Below are 27,411 nucleotides of genomic sequence, written 5' to 3'. Positions count from 1 at the left end.
GAACAAAAACCATCAGGGCATTATCTGATACAGTGACTGTGCTCCCATGAGCTGCTAGCCTGCATTTCATCTCACCTTGCCTCTCCTGCTAGGCTGATCTCCTATGCAAGCCCTGCCCGGAGGGAGCGGCCAGTCAATTTGTTGAGTGCCAAGCGTCTGCTGCTCCTGTAGGTTCAACGACTAGTTCTGCTTGTTGCGTGGGCGGGCCCAGCTCCCCCCAGGACTGAGTGTTGCAGGGGGCAGCTGCTAGCCAGCTGGAAGTGCTTAGGAGTGAGCTGGATTTAGAGTTGTGGTGGCCATGTGGCCCAGTGGGTAGGGAGTCCTGGGTTCTATCCTTACTCTGCCCCTGACCTGAAGGAAAATTCATGATGAAAATGGCCAAAATCCTCCAACCATAGTTTAAAATAAGCCTGAAGTGCCAGGCCCTGGGAGAGCCCAATGTCTCCCTCCCATCCCAGGAACACATGGGCCCTGAAGCTTGCACCGTGGTTTTCTTTCTCAAGGATTTAAGCCCCTGCTGTTACTCTCTGCTCCTTTGCGGTGCTGAGCAGCTGCCTGGGGGTTCTCAGGGACGTTTGCCCAGCTACGTCGTAGCGTTTCAGAAATGAGTGAGTGATGCTTTCTGCTGGGCGGAGGATACAGGCTAGTCACCTGCGGGCCCTGAACCACAGCACCAGGGACCAGCTGTCCGGCAATAAACTGGAGATGAGACAGTGGCTGAGTTTCGATTGTAGAGCGTAAACCCCTCGGGGCAGGGCCTGGCTTTCTGTTCTATGTTGGTTCAGCGCCTAATGCCTATGGGTCCTGATTCACACCTGGAGCACCTAGGTGATACTGCAGTAGGGATAATAATGATACCAGTGACGTTACGCCGGATATTGTGTATTATGCTGGCACCTACGCGCCCAAGCTGAGATCAGGACTTTGTTGGGCCAGGCGCTGCGTGTCACAGAATGACAGACCGTCCCTGCCCCAAAGAACGTCCAATCTAAATAGACCAGACATACTACGGAGTAGGAGGAGAAGCGAAGGCACAGAGAGAGGATGTCGATGGCTCAGCTGTTCAGCTTGGTTCTAACCTGCTTCTCCGGGGACCTGCTCACCTGTGAGTTCAGAACTCCGCTCCCCCAGAGGGGAAGTGCTGGAGACGGACGGCTTGGGAGCCATGCAGCCTAAGAAGGTTCATCTTCATTGCACCCATGAGTGCCATGCCAGCTAGCTGCAGCCCTAGCTTAGAGCCCCACTTAACTCAAGCTAGAGATTTGTGCATGTGGGGACAGGAGGCAGGTTAGGGGCAACGTAAGCGTTATAGCGTGAGCTAATAGCCCAGGGAAGACGAACCCCGAGTACTTCTCCAGTCCTGGGCGCTGCAGTGTCTCAGCACCTTGCAGTCGTAAATCAATTTTCATCCTGGGGCTGATAGCGGCATAATAGGGGAGGAACTGAGATGCCGAGAAGGGGCTTGCCCCAGGGTGTCTGCAGCTGAGCTGGGAATTCATCTCAGGTCCCTGGGGCAGGGTCCTAACCACTGGACCATCCTTCCCCTCTATGAGCCATTTGTGGTTCGAGAACCAGCATTACCCCAACAGAAGCAGCACTCCTCCAGCAGCAGGGACTCACCAGCAAAGGGTTTGGTTTATTCACGTTCTGCTACAGCCCTCGAGGTAGCTGGGCCCTTCAATATTTCAGGGGTGCTGATCTGCAGTGCCCCCAAAGCCAGCACCTTCCTCTTCACTTCCTATCCCCCTCTTGGTTTGGCCTTTCCCCCAGCCTGCTTCCAACCTCACCCCAACAGCTGCTGTGGTTCAAAGGTGGGATACAAGGTGGGGACAAAGGCCCAAGGGGTGGGAGATGAGGAAACCACTGTAGGGAGCTCTAAGTGATGCAGGAGGTATCTGGTATCGGCAACACCCTCTAGATCACTGTACTTTGCCCTCCTTGAGCACTTCTCAGCTAGGGCTCTTAGAGTGCTTGGTAAACGTTCACTGCTGCGGAGAGTTGCCAACACTCACTGTATTTGGTGTTTTCATTAAAGCCCCCACTCCATGAGTCATGTGATTATGTGAGAGCCTCAGCTTTCTAGCTGTTGGGGTCATACAGAAAAGCTTGAAACTGTGACCTGACTGTGACCCTGAATGCTCGGAGCCCAGAAGACAAATGAAAATGTTATTAAAAAAAACCCTCCTAATTTTTAAGGCAGTCCCTCAATTGTTCGAGGCCTGATAATTTTTTTAAGTGCTTTCGCCTGGCAATATGGGGAGGTTAATGACTTGCCCAAGCTCGCAGAGCGAGCCAGCAGTCAAGCTACAAATAGAACCCAGGAGTCCTGACCCCCTAGTCCCTTGCTCTAACCAGTAGCCCACACTCCCTGCCTGGAGCCCTGATTCCCAGCTCTCCTATTTAACTGCTAGATCACTGGCCTGAGCTGGGAATAGACTGGGGACTCCTGACCCCCTCCCCAGCTCTCACCCCTAGACCATCATCCCTCCCCAGAGCTGGGGATAGAACCCAGGAGTCCGGGCTCCCAGTCCCCTGCTCCGCCCCTTGCCTCGCGGCTTTGGCCCGATCCGCGGCCAATGCGATGACATTAAAATGCGGCTGGCGGAGGGGAGGGGGAACGGGGGGGGGGGCAGCGCCCAGAAAAGGGCCCGGGCTCCTTTAAGGCTGCGGCAGGTTTCAGCCTCTTCCCGGGACCCAGCGGGTCAGTTTCCCCAGGCGAGGGGGGACCCACGGCTGAGCGGTGCCGCCCCCCACATGAAGGAAGCGGGTCCCCCCCCCCCCGCACCTTAGAAGGGGTCACGAGCGAGCCCCGCCCCGCCGCTGCATCCTCCCACCTGGGGCTGCCTCCTGCCCCGCCTGGGAGGCGAGTTTCTTCCACGCCGGCTCGCCACGCAGGGCCCCCGCCCCGGGACCGGGACCCCGCCCCTGCCGCGGGGCTGAGCAGCGGCGGAGACCCAGGAACCCGGGGGCTGAGCCGGGCACCTTCCCCGCCATGGACTGAGCGCCCTGCCTTCTCCGCCGGGGCTGGGACTCGCCCCTTGCTCCCCCTTCCCTGCTGGGGGGTTCACCCCCCCCCCCACGTCTCCTCCCCGCTGGGTTTGTGTTTATGGGGCACGAAGAGACTTGACAATGTTATCGGGCTCCAAAAACTCACTTACAATCCAGCAGGACGCGCAGGGCCCTCCGGTAAGTGGAAAGCCAAGGGGGGGGGGTGTTGAAATGCGGGGGGGTCCTGCAACAATGTGCATGATGCGGGTGCTGAGCGCCACTGAACCAAACTGGAAAAACCCTCCAGTGGAAGGAAAAACCCCTTCGAGCCGAGGGGTGCTGGTGCCCCCCCCTTCCAGCACCTACGGGGGGGGGGGGAAATAAGTTTATAGGCTGAGTCTCCGGGGCTGGCTTCCTCACCCTGCCTGGGTCGTGGGGACTGTGTGGGGGGGTCTCCAGCCAGGGTGCTGGCTGTTGGAAGCAAAAGTGATGTTTGGGGGGGGGCATGGCATTGTTTGTCTCCCCCCCCTTTTTTTGTTGTGTAGCCTGGGTGTTAAAATTGCAGTGGGGGGCTGGACGGGTGCGCGGCTCTGTCAAGCCCCCGGGGCTGCGGGGGAAGGGGGGTTCGTGCTCCTGGCCCACAGCAGCCCAGCTCCGGGTTTTCCAGCCAGCAGCCCCCGCTCCCCATGCGCCTGGCTGGCCGGGCTCGGGTCTTTCCGACGCCAAACGCCGCCGTTGGCCAGCGAGCCCGGAGCTCGGCAGCGGTAATTGGGAGCAGGGCTGTTTGCACGGTACGTTCTGTCCTGCGCTTCGGAGCCTGGGCAGGGCCCCCGCGCCTTCTTTCTGGGACCCGGTTTTGCGCTGTCCACTGGGGCTGGTAACCAGGCGACTGGTTGTTGCCCAAGGGGCTTTGTCCTTGCTCTTGCAAACGGGGTGACCCCCCCCCCAAACCTCCAGCACGCCCGGAGTTTGCGCAGGGCTTCCCTGGGGCTGGAGCGGGTCAGCGGGCTGAGGGTTTCTTTGCAGGGAAAGCTGGCTGGCCTTGGCTGCGCGGCTCTCTGCATTCCTTGCAGAATGAGACGATTGTTTTCCACCGCCGAGCAGAAATATGCTACGCAGGGGCCAAGCGCGCCCTGGCAGTAGAGACAGCGAGTCTTTAAAGACTCAGACAAGCCTCGTTTGTTGTTACATGGAGCCTAGGAGCCCTGGCCCAGGACCCTCTTCCGTGCTAGGCGCTGGACATACACTGGCCACACAGACAGCCCCTGCCCTGCCCCAAAGAGGTGACCATCTAAGTAGAAGGCAGGCGACCGCAGGTGGAGAGACACACATGGGGGAGCAGGGGGAAATAATGAGACCATAAGGAGGGGTGATCATTGCTATGATTTCAAGGGTGGAGAAAATCGCTTTCTAAAGCGGGGCCCTGATCTTGGTTAGAACATTTCTGTGCAAACAGCTGGGTAAAATCACGGAGATTAGAGAGGTTTCAGAGTAGCAGCTGTGTTAGTCTGTATTCGCAAAAAGAAAACGAGGATTTGTGGCACCTTAGAAATGAACAAATTTATTTGAGCATAAGCTTTTGTGAGCTACAGCTCGCTTCATCGGATGCATTAGATTAGAGAGGCCAGAGTGGCTTAGTAGGTAATGCTCTGGACTGAGCTAGGGAGTATGAACTCTGTACTGGTACCTGTCAGTTAGGACAAGACTGTTCCCTGTCTCAATAAAGCTCTAGGATCTATCATCACGGTACTGAGCAGCACATCATGATCTTTAGTGGATTTATCCTCACAGCCCCCTGTAAGGCAGGACGGTTATCCCAATGGGGAAATTGAGGCACAGAGAGGCCAAGTGACTTGCCCAAGTCTGTGGCACTGTAGGAAATTGAACCCTAGGAGCTAAACTTCCTAACCACGGGGCCCTGCTTCCTCCCACCTGTTGCTCAGTGCTCTAAATAAGTCTTTTGCCACTCCTCTTTAGACTCTCTTCCATTAGCCCTCCTGGTTACGAAATTTAGCAGTTTGCTGCCAGCTGATCTCCCCACGCCAGGGAAAACCTCTCATGGAATGAATATCTTGCTGACCCCTAACATTTTGGTCCGTGCTTGGGGGATGTCTTACCCTGTTGTCATGGCATAGCTGGGGGCTGGCGGGGCACTGAGCCTCCCATATGCTTGGTGGTGTCACTAACCAGCTGCTCTTACACACAGTTTTTGTAGCATTTTATGTAAAATCTGCCATGCTGGGTCAGGCCAAGGGTCCATCTAGCCCAGTGTCTTCCCTCACCATCTTGGCTAATAGCTATTGCCGGACCTAGCCTCCATGAACTTATCTAATTCTTAACTTTAACCAGAGCTCTTTGCAATGGCTATAAATAATGCAGTGCAATCCCTAGTAAGGACGCAGTTATTCTATAAAGGTGTCTCTGTAAATGTAGCCGAATAAGCTATGCTGGTATAAAACACCTTTACTATTGTAGTCTACATAATAACATGCAGGCTGCAGCACTGGAGAAATGCAGCCACGTCAGGGGCGGAGGTTGGTAGTCGCCACACAACAGCGAAGGGGGAGGGTGGGATCTGGTCCAAGGACACTGAAATAATGTTGTTAAAAAGTCAGATTTAAAAAAAAAACCAAAGCAGGAGAGAGCTTTAACTTTTGGGATCTCAGCCTCTGGTGTCATTAAACAATTATTGCCTGACACCCCCCCCCCCCCCCACACACACACATTGTCTGAGCCACGTCATTTTGCACACCTGTAAAAAAATTACTTTAAAAAACTGAATTATGCAAAGAGGTTCTGGGAACAAGCTGCATGTCCCCATTCCGTGTATGGGGCTGCAGGCACTAATAGAGCGGGATGCAGCAGATCTGTCTGCCTCAGGCTGGTTCCTAGCAGCCAGGTGGCCAGGCCATGAAAATGCCAGTTGGCACTTACTGGCTCCTCTTTCTGGCAGCCTCAGAAGTGAGGTCAGACAAGATGATCACAATGGGCCCATCTGGCTTTGCAAGCTACCAATGGGCCATGGAGATGAAACTCCCCTCTCTGCTCTACCGGGGATCTTTCCAGGATAGGGCTGAGTTGGGTGGGAGTGTGTCTGTGTGCCCACCAAACTTCGTCTGAGATTGCTAAGGTCCCAGGGGCCGTCTGTCTTGTCCCTTTCACCAGCTCTAAGATCCCTGGGACTGAGAGTGGTAAACGTTTCTCGTTTATACATTTGCAGTGACTTTGACTTGCAGTGTTCTGGGCCCTTAAGGTTGTTTACAGCTGCAAGGAGGTTTCCGGCTCACTATCTGATCAGGCAGAGGAAGGTATGCTGTGGCAATTCCACTTTGTTTGCTCTCTCTGCTTAACAAAAATGCCAGATAACCTTTGGTTGTGGTTTAGGTTTCAGGCAGTTATGTTCCGGCTAATCTTTCCTCTGTGTAGCTGTTCCCTGGTAGCGTGGCACTCAGATCTTACCCTGCGCTCTCAACTGGCATTAGCCCCCTCCCCTTAGTTGACCCTAGTAGTCAGGAGACTTTGGCTTGCCCAAGAGTTGGGGAGTAGCCAAGCCAGCATAGCCATGTGGCTAGCTGAGAATCATAGATTTCAGAAGGGACGGACCACTGTAACCATCTAATCTGGCCTCCTGTAACACCGGCCAGAGTACTTGCCCAGAAGAATTCCTCAGCCAGATCTTTTAGGGGAAAACCCTCCCACCCTGATTTTAAAATGGTCAGTGATGGTGCCAGGGCTCCTGGGTTCTATTCCCAGCTCTGTGAGAGAAGTGTGGTTTAATAGGGTCTGTGGATCTATTCCTAGCTCTGCCGTTAAGCTGTTGTGTGACTTTGGGCAAAATCATTTAAAACTCATTGTGTTTCCCCATTGGTAAACTGAACTGGAAAGGCAAAGTGATGTACCCAAGGCCCCAGAAGGGAGTCAGGGTTGGAGATGGGATTAGTACCCAGGGATCCTGGGTCCTAGTCCTGTGCTCACGCCAGCCCTCCCCCCTCCCCCAAAAGCATCAGATTTTCAAAATATTATTGCCTGGGCCCATCTAAACAACCACCACCACTAAACAGCCACTCATGATCTGGGGCACAGGGAGGGGAAGTGACTTGCCCAAGGTCACCCAACAGGCTAGTGGCCAAGCAGGAAATAGACCCCCAGCTCTCCTGGGCCCCAGTCCACTGTACTATCCACTAGACCACACTATCTCTCATGCATGCCATCACCATCCTGCCGTATTATTGTAAATGGAAGGGGGCTGAGTTTCCAGGTAAGAGCCATTGCTGTAGACCCCAGTGTGGCTAATCCCAAGCATTCCCCAAAAAACCCCACAAGCCCTGTCCCAAAATAATCATGAGATTGGCTTAGAAATCAGAAGATTTTAAATGTTTGGTTCCTTGTTTGTTTTCAAACTCTTTAGAGGTTGTGTTTTGTAGCTTTTTTTCTCGCAACCACAAGGCCAGGAAACTTCCTTTCCTTCAAGAAATAAAAGCCGAGATGCCCAAGACTCCAGGAGTTAGGGCTTTAAGAAGTGTACCCCATAGAATCCCGGAGGCTGGCCACTCAGATCCTTGTGACTGGCTGAGCCTCCTGCTGTGGGAGGGGATGGGGTCAGAAGTCAGGACTGCGAAGGGGAAGAAATAATTAACTAGCGGATCGGGTTAAATATTACTTGCCTTGCAGCGCCCTAGTTAGGGCCCCATTATATGGACATAGGCTAAAGAGACAGCCTCTGCCCCAGAGACCGTGAAAGTTGCCGTCTGGTTCTCCAATGTCTGTGCATTAGCCCACAGTGAGGAAAGGGTTAAATCCAGCTAACAGCGACCTGTTCTCTTTCTTTACAGCTGAGAGGTCCAAAGTCCTCTGACATGAACGGCCAGAGAAACAGAAACTGCCAGGCTTTCCCGTGTATCCCAGGTATCCCCGCTGGCTACGGGGGAGTGGGTGGCTCGTGTTTTGACCCCCCGGTTGGGTTTCCTTGGGGCTTTCATTATGGTTCTAATAATAATCCCTAGCTCTAATCTAGCACTTTCCAGCTGCAGATCTCAAAGTGCATCACAAAGGAGCTAAGTATCACAATCCCCATTTGACAGGTGGGGAAACTGAGGCACCGAGCAGGGCAGCAACTTGCACCAGGTCACACAGCAGAGGTGTCCTGAGTCGTATCTCGGTGAGTAGCCATTAGACCACACTGCTGCCGAGCACTGGATGGGACCAGCAGCCGTGGTGTCTCTTCCCTGTTCCTTAGCTGCACAGAGGAGGACACAGCTGGGCTCCCCACTCGCCTGTGCATGTGACATGCTGGTGACCTGTGAGCGCCCGGGGTGGGGGGGGGACTGTGATGAGGTGTCTCTTCTCCACCCCCCCCCCCCCAAGGCTCAGAATGACAGAAATGTCGGGCTGGAAGGGCCCGTGACAAGCCCCCTGCGCTGTGGCAGGACCAAGTGAACCTAGACCAGAGCAGATGAGACCTGAAGTCCAGGCCTACAGACTCTAGCCACACGCAGCTCACCTGTGCCTGGCAGGCGGAGGAGCCCTTCCTTCCCTGGCCACAGCCACTTCACATCTGCTGTCGGCCCAGGCTCCCCCGGGGGGGCGGGGCAGAGGGGGCGTGCCAGGACACCTGGGTTCCCTCCCTGGCTCTGAGAGGGAGGCAGGACTCCTGGAGTATAATGATTGGAGAGTAGAGAAGAAGGATGGTCCAGGGGCTTGGACACTAACCAAGAACTGGGTTCAAATCACTGCTGTGCCGCAGATGTCCTGTATGACTTTGGGCAAAGCCTTTGGTCTCCCTGTGCCTCAGTTTCCCACCTGGACAGTCGGGATAACAGCACTGCCCTGCCTCCTGGGGGGTGTGCGTGAGGGCTAATATATTGAAGGATGAGTGCTTGGATACTATGGAGCTTTGGTACTTTTATTAAAATCATTAAGCTGGGCCCAATCCTGATCCCCTTCCTCCTTAAGAGCCTTTCACTTTTGCTCTGTATTAGAGGCATGAAGGGTTAAATCGGGGCTCTGGGCAGCAGCTGTCAGAAGGCATTTCCTGGCTAGGATGACACGCTGCAGGCAGTGGCTGGAGCAGATGCTTTGCTGAATTCGTGACTAGCAAAGAACAACCGCTCCAAAGGCACCTGTTACCCGGGCAGTTCCCTTTCATGCCCAGCATGAGCGGCAGGGCCCCCGTTCCGCGGGCCACGCTGCCTGGGCTGAGGGAACTCAAGCTGGAGCAGGTCCATTGTTTGGCTTTTCTAGCGAGGCTCTTTAGCAGGGGCTGGCTGCCCAGCTGCTCTGTGATGCCCGCACTTGTTGACGTTGAGGGGGAGACGTGCGGTCTGGTGGGTATAGCAGGGGACCGGGCGCTGGGACACCTGGGTTCTGCTCCCAGCTCTGGGATGGGAGTGAGGTCTAGTGGTTAAAGCAGGAAAATGGGAGTCAGGACTCCTGGGCTCTGTTTGTACTAGAGGGTCACACAGGTCACAGCTTCTGCAGACGGAGTTCACTGTGCACACCAGGGGCTGCTTGCGTCCCTTCATTTCCCCTCCTCCCCCAACGCTCCTGGTGTGGACCATCCCATCCCCCCGCTATTCCAGGGACTTGCTGCAACCTCCCGCTGGGGGCTCTGTGCGCCCTCCCCATTCCCCGCCCCATGCCGGGGGCTCTGTGTGCCCCCCCATCCCCACATGCCAGGGGCAGTTGGACTATTGAAAAGGTCAAGAGAAAACAGCCCCCCCTCCGTTGTGAAACCCCCTAGCCGAGGGCCCACTATTCTGAGCACGGCCTCCATTGTGCCCAGTGCAGGCGTTCTGTGGGGCAAACCCCCTTCCCCACAGCTCTGCAGGTACAATTTGCCGCCTGATCGGTGGCCCCAGCCGCTCCAGCTGCAGCCCCCTGAGGATCAGGCCTTCGGACCTAGATCCCGCTGGGGTAAATCCACCTGGTTCCATTGCAGCCCATAGAGCTCCATCAGTTTATGCCAGGGAAGGATCTGGCCCCTCGGTGTGCTTTTCCCTCCTGTGGCATTGCACGCCCCTAACCCAGTCTCTTGCCTGGCTTTGCGTCACTCCCCAGCCAGCCCTGGGCTCCTGCCTTTACCCCCTCCTTTCCGGCGCCCTGGGGAGCCGGTTTCACGAGTCATTCCAAACCACAGCGTTCTCCCAGCTCACCCTGACCTCTTCCCCGCCCTTCAGGGGAACACGTCCTGGAAGAGGCAGCTCGCGTGAGGAAGATCGTCCGCTCCAGGGATGGCCAAGGATCCATCCTGGGCACACTGTACTGCACCAACCTGAGAGTCGCCTTTGTGCCGGAGCCGGCCCCAGGTGACACGGTGGGGGTGAGTTGGAGGAGGCCCGGGCGGGAGCCGGGACGGTGCCGCCGGCGGCCCGGGGCAATGCGGGCGCCCGGGCGGGAGCCTCGTAGCCCTCAGCCACCTGAATTGCAGCCCTGATGCTCTCTAGTGGACATCATCCTCCTGGCCTGTCGGAGCCCCCTGGCTGTGGTGTGGGGTGGGCCCCCTGTGCCAGGTTCTGCGAGTGGGGTCGGGGTGTGGGGATGTTCCTTCCCCATGCCGCAGGAGGGGGAATGGGCCTGATCTCTAAGGGCTGCTCCTTTCCCACCGTAGGCCCCTCGCTGTTCCACTTGCCTGCACAGTGAGCACGACGTGGCCCTGCCCTGCATCGGGAGGCTGGTGGCAGGTAAAGGGGGGCAGGAGAGGCCACCATTACATTCACCCCATCAAGCCGCATCTCCTCCACCGCTGTGATGAGTTTGGCGTCTCTCAGCCTGTGCGGCTCACTGCCTCCATCCCAGCATCCATCCCCGTGGCTGGCGCTGTGATCCCCTCATGGGCTGTCCCGGTGGCAGAGAGGCCGAGGCCAAGGCTAGGCCATGGCGACCCAACTGCCCCCTTACCCACAGGCAGGGCTGGGGCCATGGCACCTTGGCGGGGGGGTGGTGGCACTGGAAAACTTGCCCTTGCCGTAGTTGGCAGGGCCATACTCGGAGCGAGCCGTGGTCCCTCCGTGTGCTCTCCCCCTGGGCTTCCCTGATCGGCCGCTGCCAGCTACCCCCCACACCAGGCGCGGTCTCCATGCAGCTGGCTTGGGGGCCTATCCTGCCCCAGTCCCCCCCCATGCTGGAGGTCGAGCCTTCCCAGCTGCCCCAAGACTCTGGTTGCTGCCTGGCCTCCTGGGTCCACGCCCCCCTCCTCTGCCTGGCTTCCTCTGCAGTGAACAGCTTCACCAAGGCCAAGGTGCTGACGGCCAGCTCCACCCTCAAGTTCATCCCAGAGGAGCTGGTGCTCTACTGCCGGGACTTCCGGGTGCTGCGTTTTGGCTTCCGCGACAGCAGCTTGGAGTACCAGGCCTTTCAGGTGAGCATCTGCCATTGCAGACAGGGGCACCCGCCTCTCTGGCCGGTGATTTCCAGGGCCCAGCGGCTCGGGGCTTCGGGACCCTTGGATACTGATGGGCACCTCCAGTGGACTGGCTCTGAGCTGGACCTGCTTGGGATTTGCGGGCTTGTCACACCAGGGGTTGCTCTGTGTGTCGCCTGGGTGGGAGGATGAGATCCCCAAGTGGGTTGTTTTACCCCTCTTGTGGGGTCTAGTGGATTAACACAGGGGACAAGGAGCCAGGAATCCTGGGTTCAATTCCTAGCTCCAGGAGGTGAGTGGGATGATGTGGTTTGGGGGAAGGCAATGTCCTATTCCGGGCGCTGCTGCTGACTCCGGGCAGGGATGTCCATGCTGCTCAGGGCAGGTAGGCAGACTCATGCCAGCCCCGTCTGAGCTCGCGTGCTAAAGACAGCAGCGAGGGCGTTTGCAGCCGGAGGGCAGCTCAGAGCCGGGGACTAGGCGGGCTTGGACTCAGGCTACTAGCCTGGGCCACAGCGTCCGCACTGCTGTTTTCAGCATGCTTACGAGTCTGTCTCCCTGGGCCGGGAGCGGCACCGCCCAGCTGCAGGGCAGATCCAGCCTATGTGACCTGGAGCAAGATGGTTCGGTTTCTTCCCTCTTTCCCGAGGTCCCTTTCCTCAGGAATCTACCTCCCACGGGGCTCAGAGCTGCAGAACCCTGGGCAAGGCAAACCCCACCCTTCCCTTCCTGCCCCCTGTCCAGCGATCCTCTGATGCCCCGAAACACCCAGTGTCCCCAGCTCTTGTCTCTGCCGTAGCTGGGACCCTCCAGCAGCGAAGAGCCTGCTCTTCAGAGGGGCTGAGTGCTTCCAGCTCCCAGTGACTTCACTGAGGGTTGTCAGCTTGGCAGCTTTGAAAACCCGGCCTGTCGCGCCCTGCCCAGGAGAGAAGCCCCGAGCGGCAAAGCTTGGGGGGGGGTGGGGTTTCTGCTCCAGCGGGGTTGGCCGGGGTCCCATCACGACTCTTCTGTTCAGCTGTCTGGCTCAGCGATGGGCCTGCAGCCGCAGGGACTTGCGCGGGCTATTTGTCCTGGGCTACAAACCTCCATGGGTCAGTGTTGCAAGCGCTGCCCTGCTGGGGGGGCCTTCCTGGATCCCCAGCCTGGCGGCGTACCCTCTGCCCTCCCGTGGGCCCCCAAACCCTGCCCACAGCCCCAGACGCCGCTGTTTTCCAGGTGACGCTGGCCATTGTGCAGGCTCAGGAGAGCAGCAGCAGAAGTGCGGGGATGTGGTACGACGGCACTGCTATCAGGAACCTGGGTAAGTGGCATCTCCGCTTGGCGTGTAGCCCTGCCCCCAGGCCCTGGCAGCTTGAGGGGCCCGTCCCTGGGGTGGCTGGACCCACGAGGTGCTGCCCCGCTCGTCCCTGACAGCCATCCCTCCTGTGCGGCTTCAGAGAACGCCTGGCCGAGCACGGAGGAGTCGTCGTCCCCCCCGACGCTGCTCTTCGAGAGTCCCTGCGACTGGGAGAAGGAGCTGAGGCGGCTCGGGGCTGCTGGCTGGAGGGTCAGCCCGGTCAATGAGCGCTTCGACATGGCCACCAGGTAAAGCGTGGCCCAGCTGCCGGTCCCCCCGCTCCGGCGTAGGGGGGATCGGGGGGTGAGTTAGATCCTCGCCCTAACCCCAGCCCATGGCATGGGAGCATGTTACAGCCAGGAGCGGCGGAAGTGCCCTAAAAGTGTGTGTGGGGGGGGGGGCCGCAAGTGCCTTAAGTGTGTCCCCCACCCATGCCGTCTTGCCCATTTCCCCCGCCCTCGTGCTGTCCATTCCCCTCAAAGTCCCGCCCTTGTCCCGCCCCCTCCCTCAAGACCCCGCCCCACGCTCGCTCCTCTCCACCGCTCCCCTGTCACTTGCCTTCACAGCTGGTTAAGAAGTGGGAGGGGCCTGGCCCCTGCCCCCCATTCCGGCTCCCATGGTCACAGCCCCTCCGGGTACCCTCCAGTAATTGGGACTCCCTAAGCTGTGGGAATGCCCTCTGCCGCGAATCTCCCTCAGACCCCCTTTCTACAGTGGGTATGGTGTTCAGCCCTCGGCTACAGTCCCAGGTCCATATTGATGGCCCCCTCCCGGATTGAGCGTAACCTCCATGGGCATGTGGCTTCCTCGAGTGGCTAGGGAAGCACAGTGAAAATGTTCATGATTTCGAACCACGTTTCGATCCCGAAGTGGGTGGTGGTTGGGGGCAAGAAGTCAAAATCTCAAACGTTTCCTTGAACTGGAAAAACTTGTAGCTTCCTTCCGATTTCGACCCTTTTACATTTTTGTTTTACTCTCATTCGCTCAAGTTTCTAAACCAAAAGGGGCTTTGACCCGGAAAACTGGAATTCCTCATCTCGCAAATATCAAAATGAAACGTTTCGACAGCTTTGGGATTTTTCCCTGAATGATTTTGATTCACAAAATGAGCCAAAACTAATCACCTTTGGCGTGGGAAACCTCCGGGTTTCGACAAACTGACGCTTTCTAGGGAAAAATCCTTTGGCTGTCAAATTCCCGAGAGCTGTAGGTGGAAGGCCTGTCTGGGGAGAGCTGGTGGGAGCTCTCTTCTAGCACACGTGGGAGGGATGCTGTGGGCCAGCAGACCCTGAGTTCTCTTCTCTGTCTGTGCATGTTAATGTGGGATGGATCCGGGGGAGTCTTGTGAGTTGTGGGGGTGGCAGGATTTGGGAATGGCCTTGTAACAGGGAGATCTGCCTCCTTTAAGAGCCAGGGGCCATCCAGCCCTGTCTGATTATCAGACCTGGTGGGGATCAGGCAGGTGTTTCCTATCAAGGTCTGAGAGTGCTCAAAGGGGAGCTGTGGGAAGGAGGCAGGTGCCGGAGTAGTGGAGTGGGAGAGGCCTCGAGGGTCCCGCATCCCACTCTGGTTGTAGTGTTTGTGTGCAGCTCCTGAAGAGGCTTGGGGCGAGGCGGGCCGGCAGCCCTCTGCGCTTGCTCTGAGCCGGTTCCCCTCCGACTCCGCTTCCTCCCGCAGCCTCCCCAAGTACCTCTGGGTCCCCAGCAGGCTCCTGGACAACGAGCTCAAGAGGGCCTTTGGCCACTTCAACGCGAGGCGCATCCCGGTGAGTGTCTCCTGCCCCGGGAGCAGGCTGCAAGCTGCCACCTTGGGGAGAGGAGGGCAGTTCCTAACGACCTCCCCTGCCTCACCAGGTTCTGGGGATGGGGCAACCACCGGGGGGTGCTGTGGGAGGGTGGGGCTCTTATTGAGGCAGGGGGGCATTGGGCCAGCAGGGTGGAATAAGGTGTGAGGACCCCACCCCCCACGGTAGGCTGTGTTTCCCTGCGGCCGGTGCCCTGTGAAGCTGGCCTGCCATCAAATGGGGACTACACCGCTCCTAAACCAGCAGGGGAGGGAAGGCTGAGGAGGGAGGGTCTCCACCAGCTGGTTGGGTGGGGGTGTATCCCAGAGCCAGTTAGGGGGAGGCAGGTCCCTGGAGCTGGGGGGAGAGGAGGAAGGCGGGAGACAAGGCCCCAGAGCTCAGGGCCCTGGCGTGTGCTGTGGAGAGCCTGCAGCCAGTGGAGTATCATTTCGTTCTGTTCCCCTGTGTCTCCCCAGAGGCTGTGCTGGCATCACCCGGGAGGCAGCGACCTGCTGAGAGCCGCTGGCTTTCACGCCGACTCGGACCCCGAGAGGGAAGACGTGAGGTACGAGCCTCGAGGACATGGGAATAGGGCTGCGCAGCCCCAGTCTGGGAGCTCGGGGGAGCTAAATAGGGCCAGGCTGGGGGTGGAAGACTCCCCAGGAAAACCCAGCTGCTCTAGGGAGTCAGGGGTGTGTGGCTCAATTGGGGGCACTCTCCCTTACAGTCAGTGCTGGCCCCAGTGTGGCACTAGGGGGCGCTGTGCTGCAGGGAGCTGGGTGGGTGCTGTCCCCTCGTAGCTGGTGCTGACCTCAATGCCCCAGTGTGGCACTAGGGGGCACTGTCCCCTCATAGCCCGTGCTGACCCCAATGCCCCAGTGCAGCACTAGGGGGCACTGTGCTGTAGGGAGCTGGGTGGGTGCTGTCCCCTCATCGCCGGTGCTGACCCCAGTGCCCTCGCATCATGGTAGGGGCGCTGTGCTGCAGGGCCCCATAGCCCAGACCAAAGCAGTGATTCCACCTCCCCGGTGCGGCTGCGTCTCTCTGCAGGTCCGTGGAAGCGCTGATGCTCGCTGGCCACGCCCAGTGCGTGATAGTGGAGACAGCCGCTGACCTGCCCAGCCCTGCAGAGATCCAGCTCTCTTACCTCAAGCTTCGGGCCCTCTGCCTTCCTGGTGAGACCCGGCCTCGGCCCCGGCACTGAGATCACTTCTCAATAGCAGTCGCTCGCCTGAGCCGACGCCTGCGGAATCCCAGACAGTAACTAACCAGCTCTTCAGCGGGGAGGACCTGGGTTATTCTGGATTGGATCCCACTTGGGAATCAAGGGACCGTTATCACTATTTTGTATCTGATGCACCTGTGCTGGATTTCCAGTTTCTCCTCTCTTGCTCTTGGTGCTTGTCTGGCTCCACCATTGTCAGAGTGTCTCGTGCCGTGGGTTATATCCTCCCAATCCCCCGGCAGGTGGGGAGGTATTATCCCTGCCTTACAGGGGGGAAGTGAGGCCCAGAGAATTACATGATTTGCCTGAGGGAGTCTGTCAGAACCAAGATCTGAGGCCGAGGCCGATACTGTAACCCCGAGGCCGCCTCTCTCCTCCTGGAAGCAGCTGGCTGTTTGACGCAAGGAAGCCAGGGCTCCATAAAACAGGCCTGGCTAAAGCCAGAGCACAGTCCTGCACTGGCTGAGAGACAGGTGGGACTCGAGGGTCTCTTCCTTCCATGTCTCCTTCCTCGTCTTCTCTCCGGGACAATTCCTGACCTGCCACAGAAAAGGCAGCCCAAAGGAAGGATGTTCAAGACTCTAGGCTGGGACTGAGGAGACCTGAGTGCTGTTCCCATCTCGGCCACAGACTGTCTGATCTGGGTCAAGTCACTTTACCTCCTCTGTGCCTCATTTCCTCTGTCTGACCAGGGATAATCATTCGCTCCCTGCCAAGGGGGTGGTGAGGATTAAAACCCAGTAATGATAACCTGGCGCTACGCGGCTGGAGGCTGGATAAACCTCTCCACAGCCAAAGTAGTAATTGGGGTTCTTCGGCGTGGCTTCCTTTCAGACTCCTCTGTGGCCGATGAGAAGTGGCTCTCTGCCCTGGAGGGGACGCGCTGGCTGGACCACATCAGGTGAGAGCCGCCCCATACGCTGACGCCTTAACTCCAGGGGCACAGGCCCTACAGAACATCTGGGTGGGACTGGGTAACCACCATCCCTCTGTTGGGGGCTGCCCCAGTGTGAGGGGTGGAGCTCTCTGGGGGGAGTGACTGGCAGGACCGTGCCTGGCTGGATGAATTTCAGATGGTGCTGGGGGGGTTAGGGGGTCCTTTGCTTCCCATTGGCTGCAGGGTCTTCGTTTTCAGTAGTGACCCCCTCTCCTTGCAGGGCTTGCATGAGGAAAGCGAACGAGGTGGCCGCCCTGCTGGCGGAGAGGTCCCGCTCCGTCATCCTGCAAGGTAGAGTATGTCGCTCCCTCCTCCGGCCCAAGCACAGGCTGGCCGCCCTGAGGCAGGGCCAGGGGTGGGGTGAGCCCGGCAGGGGAATAAGCAGCTGCAGTGAGCTCCTCGGTACAGGCTCTGTGACGCTTCCCAGATCTGTGAGGCACCTGGCTACTACCTGTCCTTTGCGTGAGGCAGGCTTGTCTGTGCCTGCCGGGGGTTGGCTCCCCGACCCCACGGGCAATACAAGCACTCCGCTCTAGGTCATGTGGGCTAGCGATTGGCCCATCTCCGTGGAGGGTCCAGCCCCGGTGCACTGGCCACTGGCAGCATTCACCGACTCGCTGCTCCCAAAGAAGCAGGACACCCCAACTTCCCAGTTCCTGCTCACATCACCACTCGCCAGCACTTAGGTCTACTTCTAGTGAAACAGAGGCTAGGTTTACATGGCCAAGCCCAGAGATGCAAGGAGCAGCAAGTGGCAGTGTGGGAAAGGAAAGGTTACACCTCACAGCAGGCCTTCTCGAGCTCCGCCGAATTAACAGTCCTCTCCTGTCTCCTAGAGCAACGCTCACCCCAAATCCTTGCAGGACTTTACAGCCAGGGTCCAGCTTGGCTCCTAGGTGAAGGACTCAATGCTGTTTCTTTGCTCCCCAAGATATGCCAGCCCCACCCTCTGTCTGTATTCAGAAGCAGGACACCTCCCCTCCCTCCACTAAAAAGAAAAGGAGTACTTGTGGCACCTTAGAGACTAACCAATTTATTTGAGCATAAGCTTAGCACAAATAAATTGGTTAGTCTTTGAGGTGCCACAAGTACTCCTTTCCTTTTTGGGAATACAGACTAACCCAGCTGTTACTCTGAAACCTCCCTCCACTGTTTGTTTCCTGTAGATTTCACAGTTTCTCATTTCCTCACTGGCTCAATATGTAAATAGGTCTCCGATGTGAGGCATACAATACACAATAGCCAAACTGCCAGGCAGGGGGAGAGGTGTCTGTTACCTCCTGGTGACCTGCCTTAAGTCCAAGACTTTAAGAACATAATTTTCAGGCCCCTCATGCCCTAAATATTATCCATCCATCCAGTTTGCAATTACTGTAAAGACTAGTGGGCTACTGGCTCTTTGTAGAGACCTCACATGTCACCCCTGGGTGAACTATTGTGCATATATCTGATCCCTGGGAAACCCTATGCAACCCCTGTGCCCTCTGCCTGTTGGCACCAAGGGGTGCCTGGGTCACAGGCTCCATGCTGGCCAGTGGGCGGGCTGGCTGACTCTGGGAATCGGGGACTGATGGAGGGTCATTGAGTGGGTCCCAGGCCAGATCCTTGCGGGACATCACAAGAGCTACTGCCGATCAGCCTCTGCATTGGCAGCTGCAGCAGAGAGGTCTCTGGACAGTGGAGCCGTGATGCTCCTCTTGCCGAGGTCCCTCACTCTCTGTACCCTTCCGCCTCACAGAGTCAGACGACCGGGATCTGAACTGCCTGCTGGCCTCCCTTGTCCAGATCCTGTCAGATCCCCACGCCCGCACCCAGTCTGGGTTCCAGAGCCTGCTGCAGAAGGAGTGGGTGGTGGCAGGGCACCCCTTCCTCCAGCGCCTCAATCTCCTCCGGGACAACGACCGCGAGGAGGTGAGTCTCTGAGCACCCGCGGCTCCGGATAGATGCCTGGCTGTGTTGGCCAGAGGGGGGCATGCTTGAGAGCGATGGGAGTTCTACCAGTCCGGCCCCCGTGGCACCACTGTGTCGAATGTCTCCCAGCACGTGGGCTCTGCCTTTTGGCTCCGAGCACAGCTGGCCGGGAGCGTGGCTTGATGGCCATGCAAAACTGAGAGGGTTTCTTGGACTGACGGTTGCCTTCCCTCCTCCCCCGTGGGCCGGTGGGATGCCAGACTCAGAAAGCAGCTGTGATCCAATCGTTCCCAGCGTCTGCCCTGCTCCCAGCCAGGGCACTTGGGGCCCTGGGCTCTGGATTTCCCTCTGCTGCCAGTCATGTCAGCATCTGTTATGGTGGGGCTGGGATCAGGGGGCTGGGTGAGGGGAGAGGCAAGGTGGGAGCAACTGGCTGTGGGGGCCGCAGTTGGGAAGGTGCGGAGATGGCTGGGTGGGGATCGGCAGTAGCTCCGGAGTCTGAACCAAACCCAAGCAACCCCTCTAGGCTTTGTCCAGCTGGATACCTGCTAGGACGCTTGTCCTTGGCTCAGGATCCACTGCTCTGGTGGGGACCTCTGCTGGGCAGCCTGTGAATGACACTGGTACCGGCCTGTGCTGGATTACAGTGCGGGCAATTAGCCATGGGAGCGGCTGTTCGGAGCCTTTGAATCGGGATTGTTTGGCCTCTTGCTGAAAGACACGCTCTAGCTCCACCGAAAGCTAATGGGCTTGGTGGAGGAGTCGTTGGGCGACGATCTCTGGCCTGTGCCATGTAGAAGTCGGCTGAGATGCTGCAAAGGGGGCAGGGGAGTAATAAGTTAGAGAGGAAAGATGGTCTGGTGCTTCCGTGCTAGCCTGGATATGCTCCGGATTCCTTGGTCCAATTCCCCGCTCTGCCGTTGGCTCCCTCTCTACCACAGTTCGTCATCTGTCCAACGGGATAATGGCCCTGCTCTGCTTCCCGGGGAGCTGGGGGGAATAAATGCACTGGAGATAGGCACCAGAGAAGGAGCACAGATCGTTTGCTCCTGTGTGGGGGCAGGGCCTGAGCTCTGATCCCCAGGGCAGGTTGTTCAAGCTGCCCCGGTCAATCGCAGCATTGCTGCGAGCAGTTTGACGGTATTTCCTTTCTGGGTAAATCTCCACAGCATTGCTGCACGGATGGTCCGCAGCTGCCACTTTCCACCCCAGAGTCAGCTGCTTTTCAGTGGTGGGAGAGCGATTGCTATGCAGTGTTGCTGCAGGTTGTTTCGGGAGCTGTTCTGTTGCGCCCCAGAGTTGGCTGCATTTTTGCTGTGTCCTCAGGGAGTTCTGTGTGTCCCCCCCCCCCCCCCCCCCCCCCCCCCCCCCCCCAATAGTCTCCGGTGTTTCTGCTTTTCCTGGACTGCGTGTGGCAGCTGCTCCAGCAGTTCCCAGCATCCTTTGAGTTCACAGAGACATACCTGGTGGCCCTCCACGACAGCAGCTACATACCCTTCTTCAGCACCTTCTTGTTTAACTGCCAGTGGGAGAGAGATCGCAGAAATCAGGTGGGTCCAGCATGGAGCCTCCCAGCTACAGTGAAACACTTGGCTGCTCTGCGGTCATTGCCCCAGGCGCTATCCTACCGTGGGCGGAGAAGGGGGAAATCCGGTGCTGGGGTTAATGCAAGGCCTGGGAGTGAGGACTCCTGGGTTCTCTTCTCAGCTGGGAGAGTGAGGCATGGCCTAGAACAGGCAGCTGGAGAACAGGACTCCTGGGTTTTATTCCCAGCTCCTAACAGAGCAGGAGACTGGGAGACCAGACTCCTGGGTTCTTCTATTCCTGGCTCACTGCCTGACCTAAGGCGAGTCAACTTGCTTCTTTGTGCCTCAGTTTCCCCATCCATAGAACAGGGTGGGGCTCATGATTCTCTTCCACCTCTGTGACGCTCTGAGATCCTCAGTGCATAACGTTCCCCTTAAAGGGCCCGCTCCTGGCCCAGCCTCAGTGGGGTACGGAGTGCAGCCTCTCTCAGGGCCAGGGGGGCAAAGGGATAGGGATGTGCATTCGCTGTTCCTCGCGGAGACACCTCTCGCACTCTCTCTTCATCTCCCAGCACCGTGCCTCCAACCAGATCTACGCGCCCGTCAACGGCTGGCGGGAACCCCTTCCCCTGGAGATCCTGCAGAAGGGTGGCCGCCTGGTGAAGGAGACGGGGGGCCCCTACTTGCCCACCATCTGGGACTGGGCGCTGCGCTACACCGCCCAGCAGAGGGCACAGTTCAGAAATCCCGCCTATGCCAGGGGCAGCAGCAGCGTTCCAAATGGCAACTCTGCCCCACTAGGGGGCGACAAGGTGAGTGCGCTGGGCTCCAAACCCTGGGTGGGGTAGTAGGAGCGATTTGGGGGCAGGGAGTGTGTTGTCTGGCAGTCATGCCATGGGGCTGTAGGGGTCAGGGCAGCTGGGTTTTCTTGATGGCTGCGAGGCCTTTCTGAGCCTCAGTTTACTTTTTCTGTGTCACTAGTGGAGCTGGCAATAGAACCCAGGAGTCCTGAAGCCCAGTCCTCCCCTCTAACCCCTAGTCCACACTCTCTCCTAGGCAGGGTTCAGTAAAGTATCCTGCTCCCGGCTGAAGCACCAAAACCTGGAGGGGAGGGAGAAAACGTGCTGAGTGTTACTGTCCTGGATTTCCGTCCCCCCCATCCCTCTCTCTCTCTCTCTCTCTCTCTCCAGCTGGAAGCTGCCTTGTCTGGGAACGGGGCCGTGTACCTGTTTGTCAAGGGGGGCCTCTCACCGCAGACCCACCTCTTCCCCTGGAAGAATGGCTCGCTTTCCAGAAAGGGCTGGCGGTGGGCTCAGTCCTTGGAGAGCCTCAGCGAACAGGACCGGTCCTTGAGGAGCAAACCCAGCGGCTGCCCCCTGCAGCCTGAGGGGCTGCTACTTCCTGCCTCTGTGGGCCCCCTGATCCAGCTCTGGAGAAGGTGTTACCTGCGGGGGAGCCAGGAAGTTCAGGTAACACCAGCACCAGGGACATTAGCAGACAGAGTGGCTTTGGGGTTAAGGCTCTGAGCTGGGACCTAGGAGCCACTTCCCTGTTCTACCGCAGATGCCTTGTGCCTCCTGTTGCTATTGGGTGGAGCAGCATAGCCTAGCAGATAGAGCACTGGCCTGGGAGTCAGGAGACCTGGGTTCTGTTCCTGGCTCCGCCACTGACTCTATAGGTCACCTTGGGCAAGTCATCTAGTTTTTGTGCCTCCGTTCCTCTGTATAAAATGGGAATAATCCTGCCCTGCTTCCCAGGGGGTTGTGAGGATAAATCCATTAGTGGTTCCATGGGGTCAGAATCTATAGTGAAGGGTGCCAGATGAAACCTGTAGATTAGTAGCAAATTACCTCTCTGTCGAATCTGGGTGCGGGGATGGACTGAGGATGGTAATGAAGATACTCTGTGTATCCTCTGTAGGAAGTCCAGTATTAATACCCTCTTGTGCAGAGGGGTAAACTGAGGCAAAGTGAAGGTGGCACGGCGAGTCAGTTACAAGAGAACCCAGGAGTCCTGATTCCCATATTCATTTTTGTTACAGTAGCGCTTCGAGAGCGGAGCCCCATTGTTTTAGGCGCTGTACAAACAGATAATAGAGAGGGTCCCTGCCGAACAGAGCTGGGCCCAGGCTTTTAAATCCAGGGAGGCTGCAGCTGACCTGGCTGCAGTTTCCCTGCAAAGAGCCCTGCATGGGAAACATCTGGAAAGAGAGACCCATACATATGATGCCCTGTCACTTTCGGCTTCCTTAAAAGGATTGTGATTAGAAACAGTTCCCCGGTTGAGCCTCCAGAGGCCCTGCTACACGCTGAGGTGCTCCCTTTCCCTGCCCAGCCTGCCTGAGGGCATCGAAACATTTCCTGGACATCGGAGTTAGAGGAAGAACGTAGCACGGCTCTCTGGGGGGCAGATGAACATGGCTCTGGTTTGGCCACTGGCATGGCTTAGATCTTGCTAATGATCTCAATCCACCTGAGACAGAGGCCTCAAAATCCCCGGCAGCTGCCAGGCCTGGCTGCTCTGGTGATTTGTGTTTTTTAAAAAAATATATATATTTTTTAGTCTGTATGGGAAAGGCCCAGGGCTCGAACAGCTGGAGGGGCATTGGCTGAGCTGAGTGTATGGGGGGGACTGCAGGCCTGGGATAGCAGGGTCTGTTGCAGGTCAGGATAGGAGGGTATTGGTGGATCTGCACCGGGCACCCAGACTGCGACAGGACGGAGGGCCATGAGCAGAGGCGCGTTACCTGCCCAGGTTGTTCCAGCTGGGGCTGACTCAGCCATTGTGTCCCCCAAGCCCTTGCGCTATATCTGAGTCTAGCTGGGGTGCTGAGTCTCTCACTTGCCTGGTCGCCAGCCCCAGGGAGTGCAGCTTGGGAGCACCCACAAAGCTAGGCACAGTGTAGACTCAGCCATCCCTGAACCGCCCTTACTGTCTGTCTCTGACTCTCCCCATCAGCGCGGCCTCTTTGCCTCCACGCTCGCTGAACTTGCGGAGGAGCTGGACCTGCTTCGAGAGCGGCTGGGCGACTGACAAGCGAGAGGACCCACTTAGGTGACTCGCCATGGCAGCAGAGAGCCCCAGCCGGGGACACGCGGAGCCCCTTCTCGCCATCCCCCTGAAGGCGAAACGCCGTGAAGACTGGACGGCATCGCGTCCCTGCTGCCATGCTGGAGACAGGAGAGTGCCCTGGGCAGAACCGGATCTGTCTTCTGGGCCAGTGGACAAACGGGGAGACTTGGAGTTGTAGGAACGGCTTCAACAGAATTTGGGCACTGCTGTCCCTCCTGACGCTGGGAGCTGCCTGTCCTTCTGTGGCTGCCGGAAAGGGAACCGGGTAACCCTGTTCATCTAAAGGGCTTGCTCCCACCCCCGCAGCTCAGGGTGATAGGTGCCCAGATAACCCTGGCTCCTCCCAAGTGCTACCTCCTCAAAATCAGGCCCGATCCCAGGGCTCCCACCTGGCCCTGAGTTGTCTGGCGAAACCCCACCCAGTCACGCTGGGCATTTGCCCGGGATTCGGATGGTGGGATCTTGGTGGGAACCAAACACCTCCACTGTTTTCCAGCGCCACTTGGCAAAACCTACAGCATCGGATTCTGTTAACGCAGGGTTCAGGGCAGGCTCCAGTGTACTGGGTCCAACTGCTTTGCTGCTGCTCGAGCTGAGTTGCGTCTCTCTCCGTTGTCTGATATTTCATGCCCCTTTACTTTCCTTGCTCCCACAGGGAGGCTTACTCAGCTGATGAGACTGGCTCATTCACGCTCCTCCAACTGGGTATTGATGCTGTAACATACCTCCCCCAGAGGGGCGGCACGTGGGTGGGAGGGTAGGAGAGGTATGTTACCCTGCCTCTACCCATGCTGTACCCATCCTCTGGATTATCGCTGGCCTCCAGTCTCCAGCACTGCCAGTCTGGTACGCAGCCCTGAGTTGCAGCTCGACGAAGCTCTTAACCCCCCTGCCTGGATTTCCCAAGCGAACCTTTCAAACGAGGCTTTTGAAGCGGATGGAGAGGGGAAAAGGGATTGAATCTTTCAGAAGCGGGGGGTGGGGAGGAGCAGGAGAACCCCATCCTCAGTAGATCACAGGGAGCCCGCACGAGCTCCCGTCTCCGGGCAGGGCTACGCTCCAAACTCGCATCGGCGGCCCGCTGTAGCGCTTCTGGTGAAGATGTTCTTAGCCGACAGGAGAGAGCTGTCCCGGCAGCCACGGGGCGGGTTAAGGTCGGTCTCACGACGTTGCTCAGGGGTGTAAAAAAAATCCCCCCCCCCCCCCCCCCGAGCGACGTAGTTAGAGCGGCGTGCGTAGTGTAGACCCGGCCTCTGGTCCGAAAGGGACTGTCCCCCAAAGCTGCCTTGCGGAGCCCGTGAGTCGGATGCACTTGGAGCTGCCGTGCTAGCAACGTGCTGGGGCGGGTCTTTGAGGGGGTGGGCATGTCCCAGCGACAGGTACTTCCTGTGCTACCTCCCAAACTTGCTTTCTAAGCCTCGGAGTTCAGGTCTCGAGTGGAGAGTCCCCAGAGGGTGGGAATGTCCGGATCCGGAGTGTTGGGACTCTGTGGGCTGAACAATGTACCCAGCTGTGTCTCTGCCAATCGTCTGGGCAGCATGTAAGCTGCAGTTGCGCTGGCAGGGGCAGCTGGTAACTGCCCTCTCTTGGTTTTGTGTGTGTGTGTCTGTCCCAAGTGGGGTCCCGGGAGCCTCGGTCCTTCCTTACCACCCTCGAACAATGGCAATTCCGTGCTCAGTAGTTTCTCCTACAGCGCGTTTCCAGCACAAGCTTAGGGGAGGACGGCACAGGGGTGGGAGTCTTTCCTAGAGGCCATCATGGCAGACCTAGGTCAGGTTACCACCTGATGTCTCTGAGGAGGGGATTGGTGGGTCGCAGCCAAGTCCCCATTAAACGAGCATCCGTGTCCCCCCAACTTCCATCATCTTTCCTGCTCTGCGGCTCCCACCTTGATACATGCAGTGGAGCGTGAATGGGCCTTGTTCTCACCTTTCCCAGTGTTCCTTATAACCCAGGGCTGAGGCTCCATGTATGGGGGTGGGCGGGGGCAGTTTACTTGGACTGTACCCGGCCTGGAGGCCTTCAGTTTCCAGGGTGATCCCACTGGAATCTGTCTTGAGCTTGGCAGGGAAGTAACCATCCATCCCAGTCATGGGCTGCTTCTGGCCTTAAGCCAGAGATGATGTTGCTTTTGTATGTTAAATCCTAATTGAAAAGTGAGTGCTCCGGATCATGGGCCATGCATTTCAGGGAACCGCACTTGCTATCTGAGCTCCAGCTTTTCAGAGGCCTGAATCGCAACCCTGTCACCCACCACTCCTTCCACTTTTTAGCCAGCCTTCTTGGGCTGAGACTTTCATCTCCGAGGGGGGAGCAGGATGTGGAACCCAATCTTCTCCCTCCTCACTCTGCAGAAGTTGCATCCAGTTAGTCCATTTCACCAGCCATGCTTGGGCATTAGAATCGACAGGCGTCTTTCCATTGGCCCCAATGGACATTGGATTCAGGCCCTTGTGAGGGAGATGGAGGAAACCCTTTGATGGGAGACTTGCTGCGTCTTTCAGGTACCTACAGATGCATGACTGCCATACCCATATGGCAACATGCTGCTTATTGTCAGTGTTTATGGACACTGGGGTTTGCACAGTTCCTGTATCTACTTCTTTTCCTCCCTGAGATTTGAGTGCCTACTTTGTATATCTGTCTAACACCAATGAGGAATAACAAAGATTATTTTTATTGGCATTTGTAATATAATCTCTCAGGATGATATTAGATGTTTGTTTTTTTGTTACAAAATTTATATTTTATATTAAAAAAAAAGCTCTGGTTATAACATTAGTAACCCACAGGAAATGGGTTATTGTATAAGCTAAAGTATTAGACAAAACTGGACGATACATTTTTGTGTGTGTGTGTGTGTGTTTCTTTCACACCCCCACACAGCGGCATTGGAAGCCGCCAAATTCCAGGGTGGATTAGAACAGTCTGGGGGGTAGGGCTACCCTGCAGTCCAAGGAAGCATTGCAACCTGGGTAGACATGCTGGCATGGCTGAGAGTAGCCGTGTAGATGTGATGGCACTGGTTTCGGTGGGGGCTTTACGGGGGACCCTGGGTAAGTATGGGTGGTGGCGCAGGCTAGCAATGCATCTGCTTGGCAATTTTGAGCCATGTTAGTGCAGATAACGCTAGCGTGGGTAGACATACCTGCACAGTAATCACACCTAGGATTGCAGGATAGACCGACCCATGCTGCCGGTGTCACAGCAGAGGGTCGAGTCCAGCTGTGATCTTAGCTTAGGAAATTGGTACTGTTCTCTGCGGAAGTGTGGAATTGTTGGTGTAAGAGTCCTAGAGCTTTAGGGCTGGGAGAAGAACCAGGACTGTCGGCTGATGAGTATGAACAAAGTACTTTCTCCAGAACAGCCTCATTTCTTTTTACGTGCAAGGGTTCAAGACCGCGAGGGCCTGGACTTCCCTTGGAAGACTCCTTTGTGATTCCTTTTCCTGCTGGTTACTACTTGTGGTGGTGGTGTGGTGTTTTTTGTTTGTTTTTTTTTAAATCCTTTGTGCTAATAGCACATAGAAGTATTTTGGAGACCAGAATATTAGGGTAACTGTGCAGATCACACATTCCCTGTGACATGAGGCATGAGTTAAGTGGAAATCCAAATAAGGGCATTTTTTTTCCATTCTGTATATTTTTGTAGTGACATTTCTATTTAAGAACTCATTAAAGTGCAGTATTTTTAAATGCAGAGTGGCTGACTGTGAGTTGAATGGTATGCTCTAGTTAAACTAACAGTTGGCAGGGGGCTAGATGCTGGAATCATGGGGTGACATTCTCTAGCCTGTGTTCTGCAGGAGGCCAGACTAGATTATCATAACGGGTCCTTGTGCTTTTAAAATATATGAACCTAGGAGTTTTCTTCTCATATAAAAGCTAGTGCTTATATGATGTTTCGTAGCAGTGGATCTCAAAGCATTTTACAAAGGTGGTCAGTACCACTATCCCTATTTTACAGATGGGGGGAAACTGAGGCACAGTGGGGCAGTGACTTGCTTAAGGTCACATAACAAGCTCATGGGAGAACCAGGAATAGAACCCAGGTTTCGTGAGTCCATGTTCAGGGCGCTCTCTCACTTGGCTGTAAACTGGGAGCAGGATCGTTCAGGTGCTAGGATGCTGACCTGCGAGGCAGGAGAGCTAGGGCCTATTTGTACCTCTGCCAATGACTTTGTGTAAGATACTTCACTTCCCCCATATGTAGGTTTCCCATTAGTGCTTTGCAAAGAGCACGAAGATCCTTCCCCTACGAGGCTGGACACCCTA

General features: G+C 56.9%; 1 protein-coding gene across 4 annotated transcripts; it reads left to right on the top strand.

The window, feature by feature from the left end:
- The first annotated feature begins 2,731 nt into the window (after window positions 1-2,731).
- On the top strand, window positions 2,732-26,832 carry MTMR11 (myotubularin related protein 11). 4 transcript variants are annotated; one of them, XM_075122950.1, is made up of 18 exons: window positions 2,734-3,186; window positions 6,209-6,296; window positions 7,821-7,893; window positions 10,164-10,306; window positions 10,595-10,667; window positions 11,202-11,344; window positions 12,563-12,647; window positions 12,784-12,931; window positions 14,361-14,448; window positions 14,943-15,031; window positions 15,517-15,641; window positions 16,526-16,592; window positions 16,849-16,919; window positions 18,367-18,539; window positions 19,919-20,089; window positions 20,638-20,877; window positions 21,256-21,534; window positions 23,024-26,832. In XM_075122950.1, the coding sequence occupies exons 3-18, from the start codon at window positions 7,845-7,847 to the stop codon at window positions 23,096-23,098; spliced, it is 2,019 nt and encodes a 672-aa protein (XP_074979051.1). In that variant the 5' UTR covers window positions 2,734-3,186; window positions 6,209-6,296; window positions 7,821-7,844; the 3' UTR covers window positions 23,099-26,832. The 4 variants fall into 4 exon arrangements, with proteins under 4 accessions (XP_048683948.2, XP_074979051.1, XP_074979049.1 ...); XM_075122949.1 differs by lacking the exon at window positions 2,734-3,186 and adding an exon at window positions 3,723-3,779; XM_048827991.2 differs by lacking the exon at window positions 6,209-6,296 and having other exon boundaries at window positions 2,732-3,186.
- The last annotated feature ends 579 nt before the right edge of the window (window positions 26,833-27,411 follow it).

The sequence above is a fragment of the Caretta caretta genome, chromosome 24, assembly GCF_965140235.1.
Source record: "Caretta caretta isolate rCarCar2 chromosome 24, rCarCar1.hap1, whole genome shotgun sequence".
Taxonomy (NCBI): domain Eukaryota; kingdom Metazoa; phylum Chordata; order Testudines; family Cheloniidae; genus Caretta; species Caretta caretta.
The sequence above is the reverse complement of the archived record's forward strand: the minus strand, read 5'-3'. Positions and strand labels throughout refer to the sequence as shown.